Source organism: Megalops cyprinoides, chromosome 9 (genome assembly GCF_013368585.1).
Source record: "Megalops cyprinoides isolate fMegCyp1 chromosome 9, fMegCyp1.pri, whole genome shotgun sequence".
Classification (NCBI taxonomy): domain Eukaryota; kingdom Metazoa; phylum Chordata; class Actinopteri; order Elopiformes; family Megalopidae; genus Megalops; species Megalops cyprinoides.
The window spans coordinates 27,482,056-27,501,518 of NC_050591.1; the positions used below are offsets into that span (position 1 = coordinate 27,482,056).

Here is a 19,463-nt window from a genome sequence, read left to right on the forward strand (position 1 = left end):
ACACAGGCACTGGTGTTTGAATACTGCTGTAGCAGTGACACGGCCTGCCGGTGTCATATGTTTGTTGATACTGTCCTAATATGGAGGCCAGCCAAGGAATGCTCATCATTGGTTGAGCAGTGTACATGCGTCAGTAACTCTCTATATCGGTCCTTAAATTAGATCAGAGACTATGCTCTGGCCACTTGTCTGAGATCTGTATTTTGGAAAGGTTATTCTGAAACCTTCACAAAACCAGCACTGTAGGGATACATAATGAGTGAGATTTCAGTACACTTCAGTATATGTCAGAAGTATCAACTGAAACAAAATGATCTAAAACTTTTTCCCTGAAGTACTGTCAAAACATTTTGCTTGTAGCTCATACTGTACTTTCCTGTGGTTGTTTTTATTAAAATACTCTAGTTCTTTACCATACAATCTGAAGTGGCAATGACAGAGATGCCCTTGAAATCAAACATACCTGCATATTTCTTGGACACAGACCTGAAATAAAACTGTTTGCACGTAATATTCTGTTAAGCAACAGCAACAGTCATCCAGATTATTGCTAAGGCTTCAGGAAAAGTACTGTTATTTAAGGCTACATTTTCCTTTTTCCAGGCATGCACAGAAAATAGTCATGTGAAGGGATCTGCATTAAATGACTTGTCCTCTACAAAATGTTTATGTTGTCATGCTTGCTGAGGCTCTTGTTCAGTACCACAGGGACAACCTTTCGAATGCCTCCTCTCAACTTTCAAATAGGTATGTTCGGTAATATTGAACTAACGCTCATGACCTTCTGTCCTCCGTCTGAAACCTCCCAGACAAATGAAGAACAAGTTTTTTTTTTTTTTTTCTTTTTTTTCAGTATGTCTGCCCCACATTTACACAAGCAGTAAATACAGTTCTCATTTTGACTCTTGGTTCATTCAAGCACAGTCAACAATTTTATACATTTTTAAAAATCTTTACAACAGGCAGTTACCTTGGTAACTATGAGATTCAATTTGAATTGCATGCCCTCACCTTTAACATGCGAACTGAATGGCATGCTGATCAGTAATCAAAAAGGCAGACGGAGTTCAATTGCACAGATTCATGTGATCCTTTATCCTCTTCAATGCCCTGCAGTTTTTGACTTTCCACAGTGCAAACTAATGCCAAGATGGCTATTAAGAAGCAGGGCCATATTCACAAAGCCCCTCACAAACTCAGCAGGGCCTTAGCTTCCTCCTGGTATAATTCTGCCTCTTCCCTGTCCTCCTCCTTACAGCCATTCTCCATTGCTCTTAAGTCACAATAGCAACCAGGAACGCATGTGAGAGGTATCCCTCTCCCAGATGGTTCAGTGTCAGGACTTGACTCCCTTAGCTGACTTGGCAGACTGCCGAACGTCAGTCCACTCCTGCATGGTCTCCTGGAGTGCCTTGGTCTTGTTTTTGTCCACCTGAACGTAGTCCACCTTCTCGTCTGAAGTCACAGAGGAGGTGGAAGGCTGTGCAATGGAGACAATCACAAAGCATGGGTTCAGCCACAAGGGGAACACCAACACCAGATCAGTGTGTGAGTCAAGAGTCAAGAGTAAAGCAATTCTTTGGTTCTCCAGTTCATGATAAGCTTATATACTCTAAAGAAACACTGGTAGCCATACCTAGTACACCCTGTGGCCTGAGGAAGACTATTGTTGAAAAAGTAGAAATAAGAATAAACTTTATTTTTACAGCCCTTGTCAAATATTATGCTCAAAGCATTTCACAAATGCGAAAAAAAAGAAAAAAATAAGGAAAATTCAGCTGTGTGCACAAAACCTAATGTTATCTAAATGTACAGGAAAAAAAATCTGAAGAAAAATATAGTGGAAACACGTATTGCCCTTAAAAAGCTGCAGTTATCAGAGATGAGAGAGTGAGAGAAGCTGCAATAATAATGACACAGACCGATCCTTATGCACTGAGTTAGCAGGTCTACCTTTCTGTGTGGACTGAGAGAGCCGGGCTGGAAGTCCAGGGCCAGGTAATCCACATTTCCACTCTTCCTGGGCGCTGGGCTGCTGGTGCCACTCACTGCTGGTGAGGTAGATGCTGGGTTCTGCTGATGGGTGGAAACAAAGAGTGATTGATCTACAGGTGTCAAATTTTAAGATTTACCACATCAACGGAGAGTCAGATGATGTCAAAACTGTGGATTAAAGCTTCATAAGTAGTACTTTAGGAAATCCGAACTCAATATATGATAATACTACACAGGGTTTTATAAGGAGTGAGAAAAAGCCACTGTATAGCATTAGATCAATTTAATTGAATTGGCAAACCAACCCTCATTTGGCACTAGGATTTTATGAAATAAAAACTATTTATAAATCTGTGCTGGATCAGTAGATGCAAAGCTCCTCTCCCCTCATACAGACGCAGCTCACCATTGCCACATAGTTCTCCTCGCTATCAGCGGAGTCTGTGCTGGTGATGCTTTGGGTGGAGACAGGTCGACAGTGCTGCGAGGAGATAGAGTTCAGGACGGGCCTGGAAATGACCAGAAAGAAGTGAGTCTCATTCCCTAATGCCAATACAAAGCAAATCCTTCTGATGAAGGGCAAATGACAGGAGACATTTCCCATCCTACTGTAGTCTAGGTGTAAGTGGTACCTACACAGGTCTAGTCCAGGACATGGTGATTGGACTCTTAAATGGCAGCTCATCGATGATACCATTATTCTTCAAGTCCAGGGGGGTTGGTTTTGCTAAAAATGCAATGCAGACAGATTCATTGATTATTTCCTCATTGATCACCTTCCAAACATATGACAGGCAGGTATACCAGACATATACGCACTAAATATGTGTAATGAGCCCAAAGAGTTAAAAAAAACACAAGTAAACATAAGTCATGTTCAGAAACTAAAGAAGTGTGAGAGCGAGGAAGACTTACACTTCCTGTCCGGTTTGAGGTTGCGGTTGATGGGAGGTGGCGTGATGTCACTCAGGCGCCCGGGGCGGTGACAGAGGGAGGCGGTGCTGCCCTTCCGTGCGGGCAGCGTGGCGGAGAAGCCTGGGAAATCAAAGTGGTGCGGGCCAGGGCTCATGGGAATGTAGATGTTCTGGGGACTGTCGGGCAGGGTGCGGTTAAAGGGCGAGGAGGAGGAACCTGGGTTCATTGGCACGTAGTTGTCCTCAGAGTCACTGTCTGAGCGGGTCACAAGAGCCTTGGATCTCGGCTGTAAAGCAAGGCCAAGAATGTCCTTAGATATGTTTTCATTCATCAGGGACAAAGCAAATCAAATTCAACTATTAACTGTTGTGTTTTCTATGCATCTCTGAATTGCATAACATTAGTTAAACCCTTGCCCTTATCCAGAGCAACTAACGCAGCTCAGATTTTGTGCAATTACATAACTGGACATTCAAAGAAACAACTGGGGTTGAGTACCTTGCCCAAGTGTACAACTGTAGTGCCCCACTCTGAATAGAACCAGGGACCTTTAGGTTATGATCCCTGCTGCTTCCCACTACACCACTCTGCTGTCTAAATGTGTCTGTGTGTGCCATGGAGTGTTTATGTGAGCTTACCAGGTTGGAGCTGAATCCATTATTAACAGACTCCGCTGACTGCCCCGAGTTGTGAAGACCAAACTGCCGGTGGTGGTCATTGGTCTCAAAAGAGGATCCTGAGGAGATAAGAAGAGAATTTCTTTGAACACTTCCCCTATTTGTCCTTACAGAAAAAAATAAGACCACTACATAGTTCTCGTGGCTAAGGAAAGACCTGGTAGTGAGGACAATCAAGTAGACAGAAAACAAGTCACAATGTCAGCCTCAGTCAAGCTGACTTCAATCTGATTCTTTGAGACCAAGATCAATGCTGTCATTCATTGGACAAAGTTTAAATCAGTAACAAGCACTGCCCAAAAAGGATAAAACTGGGGGACATTTCACATGTCATAAGCAGACTGCTTTTAAAAACCCTGTCATTCTTTAATTAGTCTTGGCTAGAGAGCCAAGAGTTTGTTCGGACAGACGGCAGTTGGACCAGCAGGGGTGAGGAGTGACTGTCCCTGCCCTTTTCTTTCTGGGGGGGGGGTGCTCTGGCTCAGTGCTGGTCAGATGAGGATGGCCAAGCCCCTGCAGGCTGGGAGCAAGGCGTTCCCCTCCATTACTGCTCAGCAGCCTGGAACGAGCCATCCTGAGACTCAGCGCGTGGCCTAAATTTCATTAGCCTCCCAGCACAGCGTCTACCAGATTGTCTCTTTGTTTTTGATCATCTGCATGTGTGAACCCAGTGAGGACAGGGCACATAGGAGTGCAAAAAAGGGTGGAACGATGAGATGCTAAATGGCCACACTGCTGAATATATTCATCTTTCACACATTCAAACCAGCTAATTGTTTATAATATTTTTTTAAGAATGGAAAAACAGTCATAGTAACTTAAGAAACAGTAAGAAACAGCTCATAGTTCAGTTCCCATGTTATGGGGCAATGAGATATTTTGGATTATTCTTACTCAGAAGACACATTATTAAATTCATATGGCATAGCAATAGTTAAATTAAACCATAAAATAATTTAAGTACCTTTGCAATTTAAGTACCACCCCAACTGACATGTTAGTCAAGCAACCCGTTACAATTCCAGCCCCCTAACTACTCCGGACTGTCCATTTCAGATGAACCTGGCTGTCATAATGAGGGGTGTGGGTCACCCCTCTCAATGTTTAGAGCAGACACAGTGCAGTACCTCTGTGGAGTCTGACGTTCACCACCGCGGGCAAGGTGTTTCTGCGGGGGATGACGGACACTGCGGCCACCTCTCCATTGTGTGCCCCAAGTGACTGCGGGCTGCCCCAGCGCTGCTCGGAGCCCTGGTTGGGTTTGGGTGGCCTGGGTGGGGGCTCTCCGGGGGACTCAGTGACAGCCGGCGCCAGCGCGTTGTGGTTCTTGTCAAATGTGCGGGGCATCTGGTAGCAGGAGGCCGGGGGCGAGGGGAGGTCATAGTTGTCGGGCGGGCGGTCATTGCCAAGCGGGGCAGCCAGGGCGCCGCTGGGGGTTTTGAAGGTGTACACCTCCTCTGCTTCCAGCTCCAGTTCGGGCAGGCCGGCACGCGCATGCCCCTCAGGGCTGTAACCCCTTGGCAGGTCGTAGCAGGTGTCCCGCGGCGAATCGGCCTGTGACGGCAACTGGTGCCGCCCCGGCTTGGGCAGACTGTAGAAACCGTGCAGCTGGGCACCCATACCGTTGAGGCAGTGGGCGAAACCGTGGGAGAGCTTCTGCACCGCTGAGTCGCTGCCCACCAGCAAGCTGCTCCGTGTAGCCTGGGAGAAACTGGCACTCCTGCAACGACACGCAGATGCCTGTCAGCCGTCATCGCGCCTGCCCCCCACGCTGCCCGACAGCTCCCTCAGTGCAAAACACCTGTCATGCACCACAATGCCAGCAATCCCATCAGCCACTTCTGCAGGGCTTCCCTCTCAAAGGAGCTTGTTGCCAACGGTTGACACAGGGAACATCAACACAGAATGTAGAAAAGACGCACACATCCATTCACACAATTAACAAATAGTAGTCAGTTGATTGACTGATCACTGAGTAGCCAATCAGAGCTCATCGAACATGAATATGCTACAGCACACAAACAAGGTCTCCATTCATCTACTATGACCATTATGCAAGGTCCTCAGCAATAGATGGGGAGTGACCCCTATTCTGCTCCTGGTTAACAGGACTCCCAAGCTTAAGTTTGACTGCTACAATAAATGTATGACAGCTGACAGAGACTGTTGCTCTGTGCATGTACACCAGAATCAATCAGCTACCTTGATTTTAGGGTGAGTCCGTGGGTTGATCTATGAGGCTTCTGAATGGTTGGTGGGGTAGAAATCACCAAGCAGGACACAAATCACACCAGACTGAACAATTATGCTCAGTACATGATGTTTTCCATGCCTGTACTTCTACAGAATTGTCAGGGTTCCCAAGGGATTTCATTGGTTCCCATGAAGTGTCGCCCACATGCACAAGTGTCAAAGCTATAACAAGCCAATATTACAACATATAAGTACAGTTTTCTTAGTAACCCATTAACTTTCAATGATCCATGCCTGCTTTCAAGTTCCTGCATTCCTCTGTTAAGAGTATGAATTCATGGGAATAGGTGTTGGCAAATTACACTGGGGATGAATTGCCTAACTGAACACCAGGAATTTTTGATTTTGCACTTTCAATGACCTGTTAACAAACCACATCAGATCTGAAGGTCCTGCAACATTCTGCTGTGACAGGTCTTTGTTTGTGAGAAGCGTTGGGCCCATATTAAATGTCCCAGAAATGTCCCTTCAGAATTCTTTGGGAGAGCAAGTCACAGAAGTTCCACATCATGCAGTGTTGCTTTTAGGACATGTTGCGTGGCGTGATAAAAACACGTCAGTAGGCAAATCAAGCTCGACAAAAGGCTGACTGCACTCACAAAATAACATGCGGGCAGGACAGAGGATCCTCCAAAGCCTATGAAATTTCTTGTTGAATTTCTTGTCGCTAAATAGCACTAGCGTGGACACTCCCTTTGTGTCAGCGTCCCATTGAAACAACAATGTCTTTGTAATACACAATATCTATTCAGCCACTAGGGGTAGTCAGATACAACATTTTCACCTCTGAACAATCCAGATGTCTGGCATACAAACAGTGCACTACTCAACAGGGGTTTTAACAATACTCAGAGGCGAAAATTATTTCAGAGGACCTTCCAAGGGCTGGTTAGCACTGCAGACAGTCTACACACATAAAGGGTATGTGTCAAATGGCTACATAGAACCTGTCATGGCACTTGTACAATATCAATTATTAGCTAAAAAAGTTTGCAGACTTCTCCTCATTCATGTCACTAGATGGCAACTACATTGCACATGCTCTTGGCATCTATAAACAGACACTGTTCCAAATGAATGATGTAAACATTATGGTTAATGTTAACTGCAGTTCAAAGGAAATTCAAAGTAACACGTCCAGAGATAACTGTTTCCAAAATACTTTGTGGAAACCAATATCTCTCCATAAATGTTGCCAGACTATCCAGTGTAATACTGTATAAAAATACAGATAAAATTAACAGTAAAAATGTCACATCAACTCATCTGAAAGAAATGAAAAGCAATTTGGATATCAAGCTGCAAAATACAACCTGCTAAATGGAAGTGCGACACACACTAGGACATATAAGTCGAGTGCAGTTATTAAATATAAAGAAAGTACAACCAGCAGTTTCATTTGTTGCTAACAAGGACACAATATTACTTAATATCAACACACACAATCTGTTTCATGCTATCTTATAAATGCAGAAAATCTACACTTCAGAAGGCCTACAACTCGAAAATGAAACCAATTTATTACAATTTGCAAAAATTTTCACAGCAAAATGCTCCCACTTGCTTCTGAACTTTTGGGGCTCTAGATAGAAAATAAGATAACAAACGTTACCAAGGCAATTTCATTAATGATCACACAAATCCTTGACACTTAAATAAAACATGACTGACTGTCTGAGAGAACGGCAAATTGGGCCAGCCAGCTCTTAGATAAATTGCATACATACATGTCTAAGATTGATCTCCCAGACTTTCCCACAGCTATGTTGCTCTGGCTGGCTCCCAGGAGATTGGCCTCATTTATTTGTGTTATTTTGTAGTACTTGTCATAGAGCAGTAAGTGGAAAGATCCTGCAGCCCTGACATTTAAGACACTATTCCCTAGTCCAAAGATCAGACGCTGTTCATGGGGAGGTCATGTGCTACCATGTGCAAATTTTATAATACTAATAAAGGCAGCCCTCAAGTTTAGTTAGTACACACAAGGGTGTCCTGAAGGTCCACCAAGATATTTATTTCTTTAATTTTATGAATGCCCTCCTGCTGTTTGTTTTAAGTGAGATTCCCTATGTCTGGGCCTTGCCAATAGCATAAAAACAGAGCATGCTGAAGTGTCCACTCAGAGAGCAGCACAAGCTACAGTCCCCAATGCTGAATTATGCTGCCATACCATTGCAGTGCACACTCCCTCTGCTAGAAGAAAGGTGACACACTGAACCATCGGAAATAGTTATTGCCAAATATGTGAAATGAAAACAGATACCATATTCAGAGGAGGTGTTTGGAACAAAACTATTGTGTAAAGCAAAATAATCATCATCATTTTATTATTATTATTATTATTATTATTATTGTTGTTGTTATTATAACTTACACTGCATTATTTCGTTAAGAAATTCAGCACTTTGCCCAAGGGTACAATGCCAGTGCGACACCTGTGAAACATAGCTACAAGCCCAGGTTGTAAGCACTATGCCACACTGCCATAAAGCAGTAAAAGAGAGACTCAAACAATGGTGTGACTGTGTATTCATTATTCAATTCATAGTAACTATTGCTGTAAACACTGTGATGATTTACGGAGATGAATTCATGTGCTACTGGTCATTACATCCCCGCAATGTAATTCTCAGTTAATGCATAATTTGTCACTAAATCTCAGTTACTTAATTAAGAAATGCATAAATAAAAGGTTGATAAGGTTGACAGCAATATCCGCCTGACTCTGGCAGACAGTGTGAATTGTGATCACGCCCCGGTGGCCCTTCTTTCCGCTGTCCGGCTCCACGTAAATGACAAATTACAGTTGCAGCTCAAGTGTAGAGCTTTCTTGGTGTGCATTGTTATTAAACCTGTGTATGATTCCCCAGAGTCTGCAACACCACAATGGGAAAGTGCAATGGGTTTTAACAGCAAACACTGGGAAGAGCAGACCACAGACAACTGTAGGACATCTTAGAGCTGTGAGCCTGTTCTCAGACTCCTGTGTCTAGTCATGCTGTGCACGAAGTGGCCCTGTGCCTGACATTCTCTGCCCCTTGTGGACAGATGAGTTTATATGTCGGCAATACCACTGATGTGCTAGATCAGGTTTATTCCACAGAAGGACACAACGTGGTCAATTTACCATTTCCAGTCTCAAGTCTCCCAAAGTTTCATAGTGCTAATGCCCAAGGTATGTCCCAAAATGAAAAAATGAACAAAGATTACTTTGGCTTTTTTTTAGCGGTCAACACATAGACATTTTGGCTTTGCCTTTTAACATGTATGCAACGTGCAACATCCATTCTTAAACGTTTTATTGGAGACATAACTGTAAAAGAAGATGTCAAGAACATCAGCCAACTTCCTGTCATTACTGAGACCAATAACAGATTGATTCTCCTCAGATACCTTCATGCATTTTGTACTGTGTTCAACATTATGCTCATAATACACGGAGGGAAGCAACAACATACAGTAAATTCCACTGCTATGTGGTCCCAGTAAAACCGTGCCTACAAGAAACCTGAGCTCTTACCGGGTGCTCTCTGCCTTCCTACTCATGCACTGGTGGAGGACGAGGTAGTCCTGGGGGGCACTGTTGGACAGGGAGCCGTGGCCATGACGCGTCGGCATGTCGAAGGTGAAAAGGAGAGGCTGGCTGGAGTGGGCGGGAACAGAGACCTTGCGTTCTCCAATCAGTGGGGCCATGGATCCCCTCAGGTCTGCTGCCATCGACCGGGGTGTGTGGGTCGCTGATGTCACCAACCTACCGCCATCTGCAGAAGAAAGAAAAGTTCTCATAAGTTCTCATAAACTCACCTTCTGGCTCAGTACCAGTCATAAAAGTAGATGATAATTAATGAGAACTAATTATGAAAACATCTTCATATACCAAATACCAACACTGTCTGACTAACATTGTTTTTTTTCCCATTTTGCTGAATGTGATTATCTGCTTCAAGTGTTCCTACGACAAAAAAAATCTTGACTTGGCTTTACATTTTCCCACTGGAATCACTGAAGTCAAAGGGCAGGGAAAAGTCAGTTCAGGGCTTGCTGCAGTTACATCCAGCTTGGCTTTCATTCTATAGATTTTCAGTGTGCCCTCTTAACTTAATCAATGCTGGGAACGAGCTGGCCCCAAGATCAATGTGGCGTTGTGCCTTAGAGGACTAGGACGATCAGAAAATCTGCAGACTGCATGGCATCAGCTTTACCACACCCCTTCTCTGCTTGGCTGTGTTAGTACGCATTATGCAGAACCGCTCCAATGTGCTGCACGTTACCCAGCTCGTAGCTGTAGCTTTCAGACTGACTATAGATGATAGGGCACTGATTTTCATTTTCTTCTGCACCGTTTCTGATCCTGGCTCCATGAGTCACGGGAGCGAGAGCAAATCTCAGAGTTTAGAACTGCAAATAGACCAGGCTGCATGACAGCATAAGGACATCCATATGACCTCTGACCCATGAGATCTGGAGCAGTACCAGGGTGGGCAGAGCAATGGTACACAGCATGGGCGATTTTAGACTCTTTTTAGGGGTGCTCAAGCACACCTACATTTCATCTCAGCACCCCTAAATAATAATAATAATAATAATAATAATAATAATAATAATAATAACAATAATAGAATTACGTGTCATTACAATGTTACACTGTGTTCCTAACTGAATTGAGGTTTGCCAAAGTGAAAGGGGTTGAATACTTTTGCAAACAGCATATTAAATTTTTCATTTTCTTAAAATATAATCTTATAAAATAAAATATCATATATAGGAAATATTAATTTATTAATATATTATAAAATATTAATTGTTATCCAGTGAAATGAGTGATTTAGCAGGGGGGTTGAACACTTTTGCAAGGCACTGTCTGCATGCCACATTCTCATTAGGGGCTGAGCCCCCCTGAAGGTCTGATCCTAGAATCGCCCCTGATACACAGATACCCAGATCTTTAGTTATGGACAAATGCTGGCCATTGTGTCTTGGTAGCATCTTGATCAGTGTAAAGCTGAAAGGGAATATATCATCATTCCAACAAATCAGCTGTTATCAAAAACATACTGCAGATATTGCATACTTTACAGATGACCTTATCTAGAGTAACATATACTGCTTACGTGCATCATACATTTTATATATACACATTTGTATGTATGTACATATGTATGTATGAGATTATGCATTGTACATGAATGTATGTAAGACCTAACTCAGCCTTTCCAGTGGTCTAATCTATGCTTTAAACAAGCAGAGCATGACACAGACACAGTGAAAGGCACTCTTTCACACCAGACAGTTGCAGGACTTGGGACTCCAAAGTCTGAACATGACAACTGTGACAAACTGATGGGACCTCGTCTCCGGGGGGGGGGGCTGAGCTCGAACAAATGAGGTCATGGCCCCGCCGGAGGCTGGGGGGCATCCGTTGCCGAGATTCCAGTTCCTGTCCTATGGAGAAGAGCTGAGCTGCGCTGCTAGGCCCATGGTGGAAAGGGCTCTTTGAACAGGGTTCAATTATTCCATTGTTATCTAGGTCCAACTCTCCCAAGGCCAGTAAGAGCTCTTCCACTCTCCGCAGCAGAGTTGTAAAAGCTCTCAGCCCCCTCGGTGAGCCTATTCCACTGACAGACACATGTATTGATTTGGGGGGGGAGAGAGAGCGCCGCGCCTCCCTCGGCGAGTGGAATATGGGAGAGTATTAGCCCTGCACCACTGAAAACCAATCTATCTCATTAGGGATAAGACAGCATACCGTCAAGCTGGAAAAGTACACCTCCAGTGCAAGGAGACTTAGACCAAGCGTGTGTGTGTGTGTGTGTGTGTGTGTGTGTGTGTGTGTGTGTCCGTGTCTGTGTGCGTCTCTGTATTTTCTTGGATGATTGACTCCCCTTTAAGGCCCGATCTTCAAACAGCATTACGGTGGAGCAGAAAGGGAGAGCACAGTGGTCAGGGAATAGCTATCATGTCTCGTCATTGACACTAATGGGATAAATGATCAATTTGGCTACAGTGAGGCAATTTGTACAGGGCAGTAAAGTCACTGTGCTTTCTGATGGAAAAAAAGGTTAAAAACCCTTTGTTGCTCTAAAAAAACTCTTAAAAGCTGCACACTGGACATTTTAAATAGCTGAACACTTAGGGAACATTTTACAGAGCCTCATTAACTCTAGCTAAGACTAAATCACACTTTTGCCCAATCTCCTTGTCAAAATCTTTTCTATTCTACTACTAATCCTAGTATATGAAATATACCATTACAACTCTATGGTAAAATGAGAGAAATATTACAGTTAAATGGATGAACAAAGTGCATTTTATCTCCCACAAATATATGGTGATTCCACACTAAATGCAGCTGTGATGTGGGTGAATAGCGTATTAGTATTTTTGGTCAAAGAGCACGTAAGTTCATGGGTAATTTTATAACTGTGTTCTGTAATACACAACCTACTGCCTCATCAGCAGTGCTCACAGAATGCAATTGAATTAGGTTGCTGGTCTCAGAGGTCCAAATTTAGAACTCGTCGCATTATCAGGGACAATGCTGGCATTGTAGACAAGCCACTACCACTGGGTCACATCCTGTTAATATCAGGAAAAGGCACATAATAATGCAATTTATTTCTGGTATAACACTATAAGAAAAAAAACATGAAATATAAGGGGCAAAGGCAAAACTTAATAAATAACAACACCCAAAAGTTTTACATGCATCTCATGTAATCAGACTCTGTCAACTTCCTTGTTCAAGAGGCACGAAAACATTTTCATAAAAAGACCAGCAATTTTTCCACCATGAGCAGCAAAAATACAGTAAATATTGCACCTACACCACCCCATCTCTCACACTCTCATGGGTTTCCTGATTAAGAGGGAAATGTATGTTGTTTAATAGATAGAGAATAGACAGTACTTAAAGAGACAGCCCCTGGGCACTGAGAACAAGCTTCTGTTGTGGCTTGCCTGATAGGCAAAGTGAGGCCCATGGATTAACTTTAGATAAGTCTCTTTACAGCTGGCCACTGCCTCACTGATGTCTTTTGTCTCTTGGGTACTTTGCTGATTGACTGCTGGCTTTTACATAGTAATAAACTAAGCCTCAAATGAGGTCGAACAACCTACTACATTCCTGCGCTATAGAAGGTACATTACAACTAAGGCGAAAGAATAGGGTGCAAACCAAGCTTGGGCACCCCTTGGGCACTTGGAGGTTACGCCTTGGTTTATAAAGGTGTAGTGGTGGTGGCTGGAGGGTGGGGTCTGAGGTGAGCCAGTCAAGCTGCGGAAGCTGCAATTAACGAATCGTCCTTATAACCCTCACTCATCAGAGGAACGCTGGCACTTGGGGCTCTGTCCATAATCACATCACTCACACTGTGCCATATGATGAATGCCAAGACCTAGATGTGACATTGATTTGTTATCAAACACCGTTGAATCAATTGCCAGCGAGTCTGCCTTGCTAGGATACAGGAATAGCAAAGAGAATTCAAGAAATTAGTTAGTTTAAGGGAAGGGGACTTTTTTTCCCACCCACTGATTTTACATAAAAACGGCAGGAATATGAAAAAGAGATAAACATTTAATCAGAGACTGAAAAAGGGGAACCAGGAATAATATGGCTGTTGAGTTCATTACAGAAAATTTCATATCATGCTCTCATTGGAAAACATGAGTCATACCTAGAACTGAGCAGGCTCAGTTCGCTGCTAGTTGGGGGCGAAACATGATAATTCACACTGACACTGTATTACAGAATGGCTGAAATCGATGGGTGGGAACACATAGCTCACAGAGTTCAGAGAACCCAGTACTGATAGGTCTGATTGAATCTGAGGCCTGGGACAGGAAACAGCAAGGACTGAGACAATTCTCTGTTAAATCTGGTGTAACCTGCAGGGCCAACAGACCAAGACCGGGGTTCTATAACGGAAGACGAACGCGTTCTGATTCGCTGGCCGATGCAGCGAGGCTGGAACCTCCTAACAATGCGGTGGGGCTGTATCGAGAGGAAATCTGAGAGACGCGCAGCCATTAGTAATGCTGACAGCAGAGCGGCCTGTTCCTGCAGCCTATTCACCAGCTTCAGCTGAAATGCTGTATTCTTCCAGGGCCAATCCATCACTCGCTGACAGCGGTCTGCCACGGAAAGCGAGAGACGGATGGCACTGTTTCCAGAGCACCGAGCTGCCACTCCTCGCAGGCCCGAGGATCCTGCTTTCAGCGGACTCCAAATGATGTCACAACAGACCGGAACCCTGCGACGGTGACTTCTGGTCTGGAGATGCACGAACGCTACGGGCGTACAGGTCGACAAAGAAAGTAGTGTGAAAACTGATTGTGCTCAAGTTTCTCACGTTGACGCTGACTTTGGAAAGAGCCTCGCTCCATTCCTGCTTTCTGACCCAGGTGGCCAACCTAACAGCTGTGAAACCCTTCAGAATCACTGAGGGCTGGACAGGAGAACAGACTCAAAGCACAAAAGAAAGGGATCTCCACCCCTGAAAAAAAGAATGAAAAAAGAAAAAAACATATAGGACTGCTGACACACTGAAAATGTCCACCCCCTCATTCAAACAGTGTGTTGTTAAAGAGCACCATGGGCTCTTCTCTGGAAAAATAAAACCCCAGTAAAGTGTTTGGCTGCACATACCAAGTGTCTATAAATCAGAGCAAATGGTTGGAGTGAGAAGATTGAATTCTAAACTCAACAAAACTGTGTGGAAAATGGCTCTTCTCAAGGAAAGACAAGTGCCACACCTCCTGACCAACCAACTACCAACCAACTTCTGTCAACTGGAAGAGTTGCAGTGGGTATAGTGTGCCTACTTGCTGGCAAGACCTCCAGGGCATGGCGATCTTTACCCAGAATCCTCAGGCTTCCAAAATCATGGCTTTACTCATGCAATAATGGACTGAACGATTCTCCCACAGTTCCAACACTACTCTGCATTTCTCAGGGCATTATGGCTATGACAGTATTTGTAGGGTTATTATCACATAGGCTCAAAATGTATTTCAAAACAATTAATTCGTTTCAGTATTTTTGTAATTTTCATTGACTCAAATATGAATGAGAAATGAATCAAAGTACAAATACAAGATTTTGCCCATTCCTGAACGTATTGTCCTCTTTGCTTTTTTGACTTTCTTTAGTCCCCAGTCTCACTTATACCAAGTGAGCACAGCCATTTAGGACCATTACCCTATATCTATCAGAAGCCAGGGACTGAATAACAGTCCTTATAAAATGCATCTCAATGGACACAAGAAAGTGAACAAGGAGCCATTTAGATACAGCATGACTCTGCATAGCCTTTTGTAATCTTCTTTGTTTCCTCCACAAATGACACCAATTTTGTGTTTACAGCACCTTCCTGAGAAGCAAGTATTAATAAAAATAATGACCTTATCAGATCTGTGATAACAGACATGCTGCGCATGCCCCCGAACCTCCCCCCACCCCATCTCCTTTTCCGGCCGCCGAGGTGACCAGCAGAGGAGGATGGGACAGCAGCAGCAGCCCCAGCCAGACAGCTCAGTGGCATCAGCAATCTGACCTCCCAGCAGAATAGCGTCTCGCTATTTCAACAAAAATCAATGCCTGTGAAGGGCACTTTGGGAAAAAAAGCTCTCGAGCCGCAAGAGCGATAGAGGGCTGGCCCGTTCCCCTGCCCTTGGCTAACCTTGTGGCACAGTCCCAGGAGCCTTTGCTGCCAGCCGGCCCCACCCCGACAGACAAGAGGATGCAGAGTGTCTATATAGAGCTGCTGGTCCTCGTATATAAACACGCACACACAAAAAACAAAAAAGCACGCAAAAGAACAGATCAAAACAAAATCAATATTACTGTCTGTAACAGACACACAAGCATTTTTTTGTCTCTCTCTGCCTCCCTCTGTCAATCACAGACATGTATACACACGCGCACACACAAACATGTGCAACCACAAAAGACACACACCAGCACACCTACGCACACAACTGAAGTTCCTGGTTTCCAGAAACGTACATTACACTTATCTTTCTGTCATGCACAAATATAAACACACACACACACATTTTCTAATACACACAATGAAGCAGACAAACACACACTCTCATACAGGTGCCAACAGCAGGTGAGAGGAGCGCACAAACATGCTTCCCAATAAGATGGACGTCTGGGCCAACTTTGTGTCTTTATTTAGACTACGTGGACAGACACGTAGTCTGGGATGTGCTCATCAGTGTATATCTCCATTGTGAAAACAAACATGACCACATGTGATGACTGTTCTTCTGCATTGGGATATATACGTGGCAATATATGGCTGATTCAGGGGAAAGGATGCTGGGTCCAGACAGTGCACAGCTGACAAACTTGTATCCATCGCACACCCTGACACCCCTGTGTAATTCTGACTCACTCCCTCCCTTCTGCTTCCCAATAACTGTGCCCTAATACGTGGTCGATGCAGCGCCTCCTTCATGTTTTTATTCTGTAGCTTTGTCTTGACTTGTTGGACTACGCCGCCCTTGGCTGCGCTCCAGGTTTTGCCCAGGTTACAACGTTTTGGTGGGCTAGGTCTGGGGAATATCTGCCCCTAAACAGTGATCACCTCTCCAGTCAGTAAAAATGACAACTTGGTATTCACATTGGGGAAATGAGAGTTCAAGCGAGGTGCATATCTCTCAAGGGGGTGGGCTGATTCACATCTCTGCCTTGTGGATTTACGCTCTTTTGAGGAGTAGGGGGGCTTGTGGCTTGCTTTAGAGTCAAATTGTCTTTGATGGGCAGGACATCAGAGACAGCAGGGATATGTCCAGGACCATGGTGTGATAGAGGTGTGTGTGCGCGTGTGTGTGAGTAAAAGCAAGTGAATGCAGCTGGCGGGCGTTTCCAGTTATGCGTGGGGGGGTGGTGGGGGGAGGGGGGGTTAGACAAGGTTCTCATCATGGCTTTTCAGCCATAAACACGTGGGTGATTTTCTCATCGCTATGCCCGAGGCCCAGGGCTACTTTCTCACGGTCGACACGAGATCCCAGAGCATCGTTAAATGTCTCTCAGAAAGAGGCTCATTTGCCCACAGGGGGAGGGAGCGGTCTCAGATAGGAGACGGACAGGAGGTGGAGCCGAGCAACGGACCGAGGCATGTCACAACCAGCTCTACAGCAACAGAGATCCTGGATTCACAGTCATCTGGAATCTCAAGGAGGCTCGGCGGACGTTAATTGGAAGGGAACAAAGCACCAAAAACACAAGAAAAATATTGAAAGAAAAAATATTTTAGTAGGAGTGAAGTTTCCCGCCTGGAGCTCAAGGTCATGCTGCTTATTAGTCCCATCCCAGCTCCCCTCTACCTCATCTGACACGCCTACACCCCTGTGACGTTACCCCGTGATGAAACAGTCCAGACCTGGAACTTCCCTTTTAATACTGTGAGGCTCGCACTGGTTTTCTCTCTGCCCTGAGGGCAGGGTTACACCATTACTAGTGTGCTTGCTGGCAATACACATAATAATAACAGTCAGTCTGTCTCCCATCTGAGCACACACACTTGGATAAATAAAACAGATAATGATACTCTGTTAAAGCATGCACAATGGCCTCGTGAACACGCTTCTTTGCCCATCAATGTTTCTGCTTATAGTCCGAGCAACCAGCCTCCACTGATGTATAGTTACATTTAGAATTAAGGGGTTCAGTATGATAACATAAGCCAGAAGCTGCTCTCCTGTGGCAGACTAGGACAAACCTCAGTGAGAAGAGGTCAGAGGCACTGGCAGAGATAAAGCCATTGGTTCCAGATTCAGTTATGTGTGATCTAATTAAAGCAGGTTGAAGCAAGTTCAAATGGAGAAAACTCATTCATTTAAAGCAGACTTTTTTTTTTTTGCTGGGCTGGTTCCTCAACGCCATGTGCCACAAAGGCAGTACAGGGCTGTGGCTTTCATCGTATTGACAGAAAAAAGTTAATTTGATTCATAATTCTAAGGGCGTACACATTGTTCTTTCTGCACACTGTGTAAAATTAATTCGCCTTGTGTGAAACAATCCAGGCTATATCATGAAGATTCAGCCTTTATGTTGCAATGCACCCCTGGTCTTGCTTTTGGCCCTGAAATTCTGTTCAAACTGTGCAGAGGTATTTGTAAAATTAGTTTTGTTTCAAAACAGAAGCAAGACAAAATATCCTATGAGATATTCCACAACCCCCTCCCACACTGAGAATAGACAAATAACCCCCTGCCCATCCAGAGCCCGCTGGAGAGTGTAATATAATTTGTTTCGAATGTGCGCTGTATTAAAGAATCCTCTAAATAATAGGGGCTGTAACATGGAAAATAATGTGTCCTTTATACTCTTGACACACCAGTTACAGAAGGGTCTTTCTCCCAAATAAGTGTGGCCATTGTCTTACAGATGATGGACAGAGGTCACTCCCTTTCTTTAACAAAACAAAACAAAAAGAAAATCAATAAACCTTTCAGACATTGGGTCCATTTGGCAGGGTTCCCCCAATTTAACTCTCTCAAATAACAGAACAGAAAAAAAGACTCTCAGCAATGATATCATGTTGCTCTGGATTAGCCTTTATCTGCCTTTTAACCATTCGGCTATAACATAATATGAAAGTAGGTAGAGAAGGAGTGTACTCATAAGCAAATCCTTCCAAACAGTCATTTACACAGAACAATGAATGCTTTTTAATAATACTAATGAATAAATACTATACTAATTACAATAAATACTTTAGTCAATATATATATATTTATCAGAGAACTTGTCAGAGGGAGCTTAAGTGCTATACTACCTTTTCAGTGAGTGCTCTCACACTGTAGACAACAGGTCTGACCTTTATTTGTGTCTTTCTGTTGTGTGTCCAGTAACTATAATGTACCAAATATCATAAAATTGGGTATTTATACTATCCTTTCTGGGAAGTATATTTAATTTTGTACAATTAAATCCACAAATATGTATGTAGTGCTACTTACAAATATTTCTCTTAATGTCAAATTTATCCAAGCTTTTTTTGTGAAAATGTGATTTATAGCCCATGTTTAGGAATGTAATCTTCACTTATACAACACTGCGTGTGTAGCAAAATAGCACTCCTGACAACTGAGTTTACGAAGGGATTTCCAAGAACACACTGTGTCATAAAAGAAGGGACCACCTGTATTAGTTAGGATATTACACTTGCGATAAATAGATGCCATAAAATTCTTATCTCAAGTAAGCAATATTCTAATCTGTTTGATGGAAAATGAAGAAAAGGGGATTGATTTTTTTTCAGACAAATAAAGCTAGAGAAAGAGCGATAAACAGAGGTCATCAGTACCATGGCTGTCCTCTGACTGGTTGAAGCCGCACAGCTGGCAGATGCTGCGCACCCACTTGTTCATCTCCTCCTCGGTCTCGGCCACCAGGTAGAAGGTGCGGTCGGAGGTCCTGATGTCGAAGACGAAGCTGTCCTGGAACTCCTTCCTCTGGAAGGTGAGGCCAGCGTCCACCTGCTCGCAGTACTGCAGGTCGATGACGCGCAGGGGCTTCTTGGAGTGGTCGCTCTTGTAGTACTCCAGGACATCGGGGTCCCCGCTCATCCTCCCGCTGCGGAGGATGAACCAGCGCTTCTTCCAGGC

General features: G+C 43.9%; 1 protein-coding gene across 1 annotated transcript in view; it reads right to left on the reverse strand.

Moving 5' to 3' along the window:
* Positions 1-1,174: 1,174 nt before the first annotated feature.
* gab2 (GRB2-associated binding protein 2) overlaps positions 1,175-19,463 on the reverse strand; it is a 40,866-nt gene continuing 22,577 nt past the window's right edge. Inside the window, exons 2-10 of the mRNA XM_036537146.1 lie at positions 19,163-19,463; positions 9,361-9,601; positions 4,715-5,307; positions 3,549-3,646; positions 2,911-3,196; positions 2,632-2,722; positions 2,402-2,504; positions 1,954-2,076; positions 1,175-1,480 (exon numbers count right to left, since the gene is read on the reverse strand). Coding sequence (XP_036393039.1) covers positions 1,337-1,480; positions 1,954-2,076; positions 2,402-2,504; positions 2,632-2,722; positions 2,911-3,196; positions 3,549-3,646; positions 4,715-5,307; positions 9,361-9,601; positions 19,163-19,463 — 1,980 coding nt within the window. The 3' untranslated portion in view covers positions 1,175-1,336. The remainder of the gene's footprint in view (positions 1,481-1,953; positions 2,077-2,401; positions 2,505-2,631; positions 2,723-2,910; positions 3,197-3,548; positions 3,647-4,714; positions 5,308-9,360; positions 9,602-19,162) is intronic.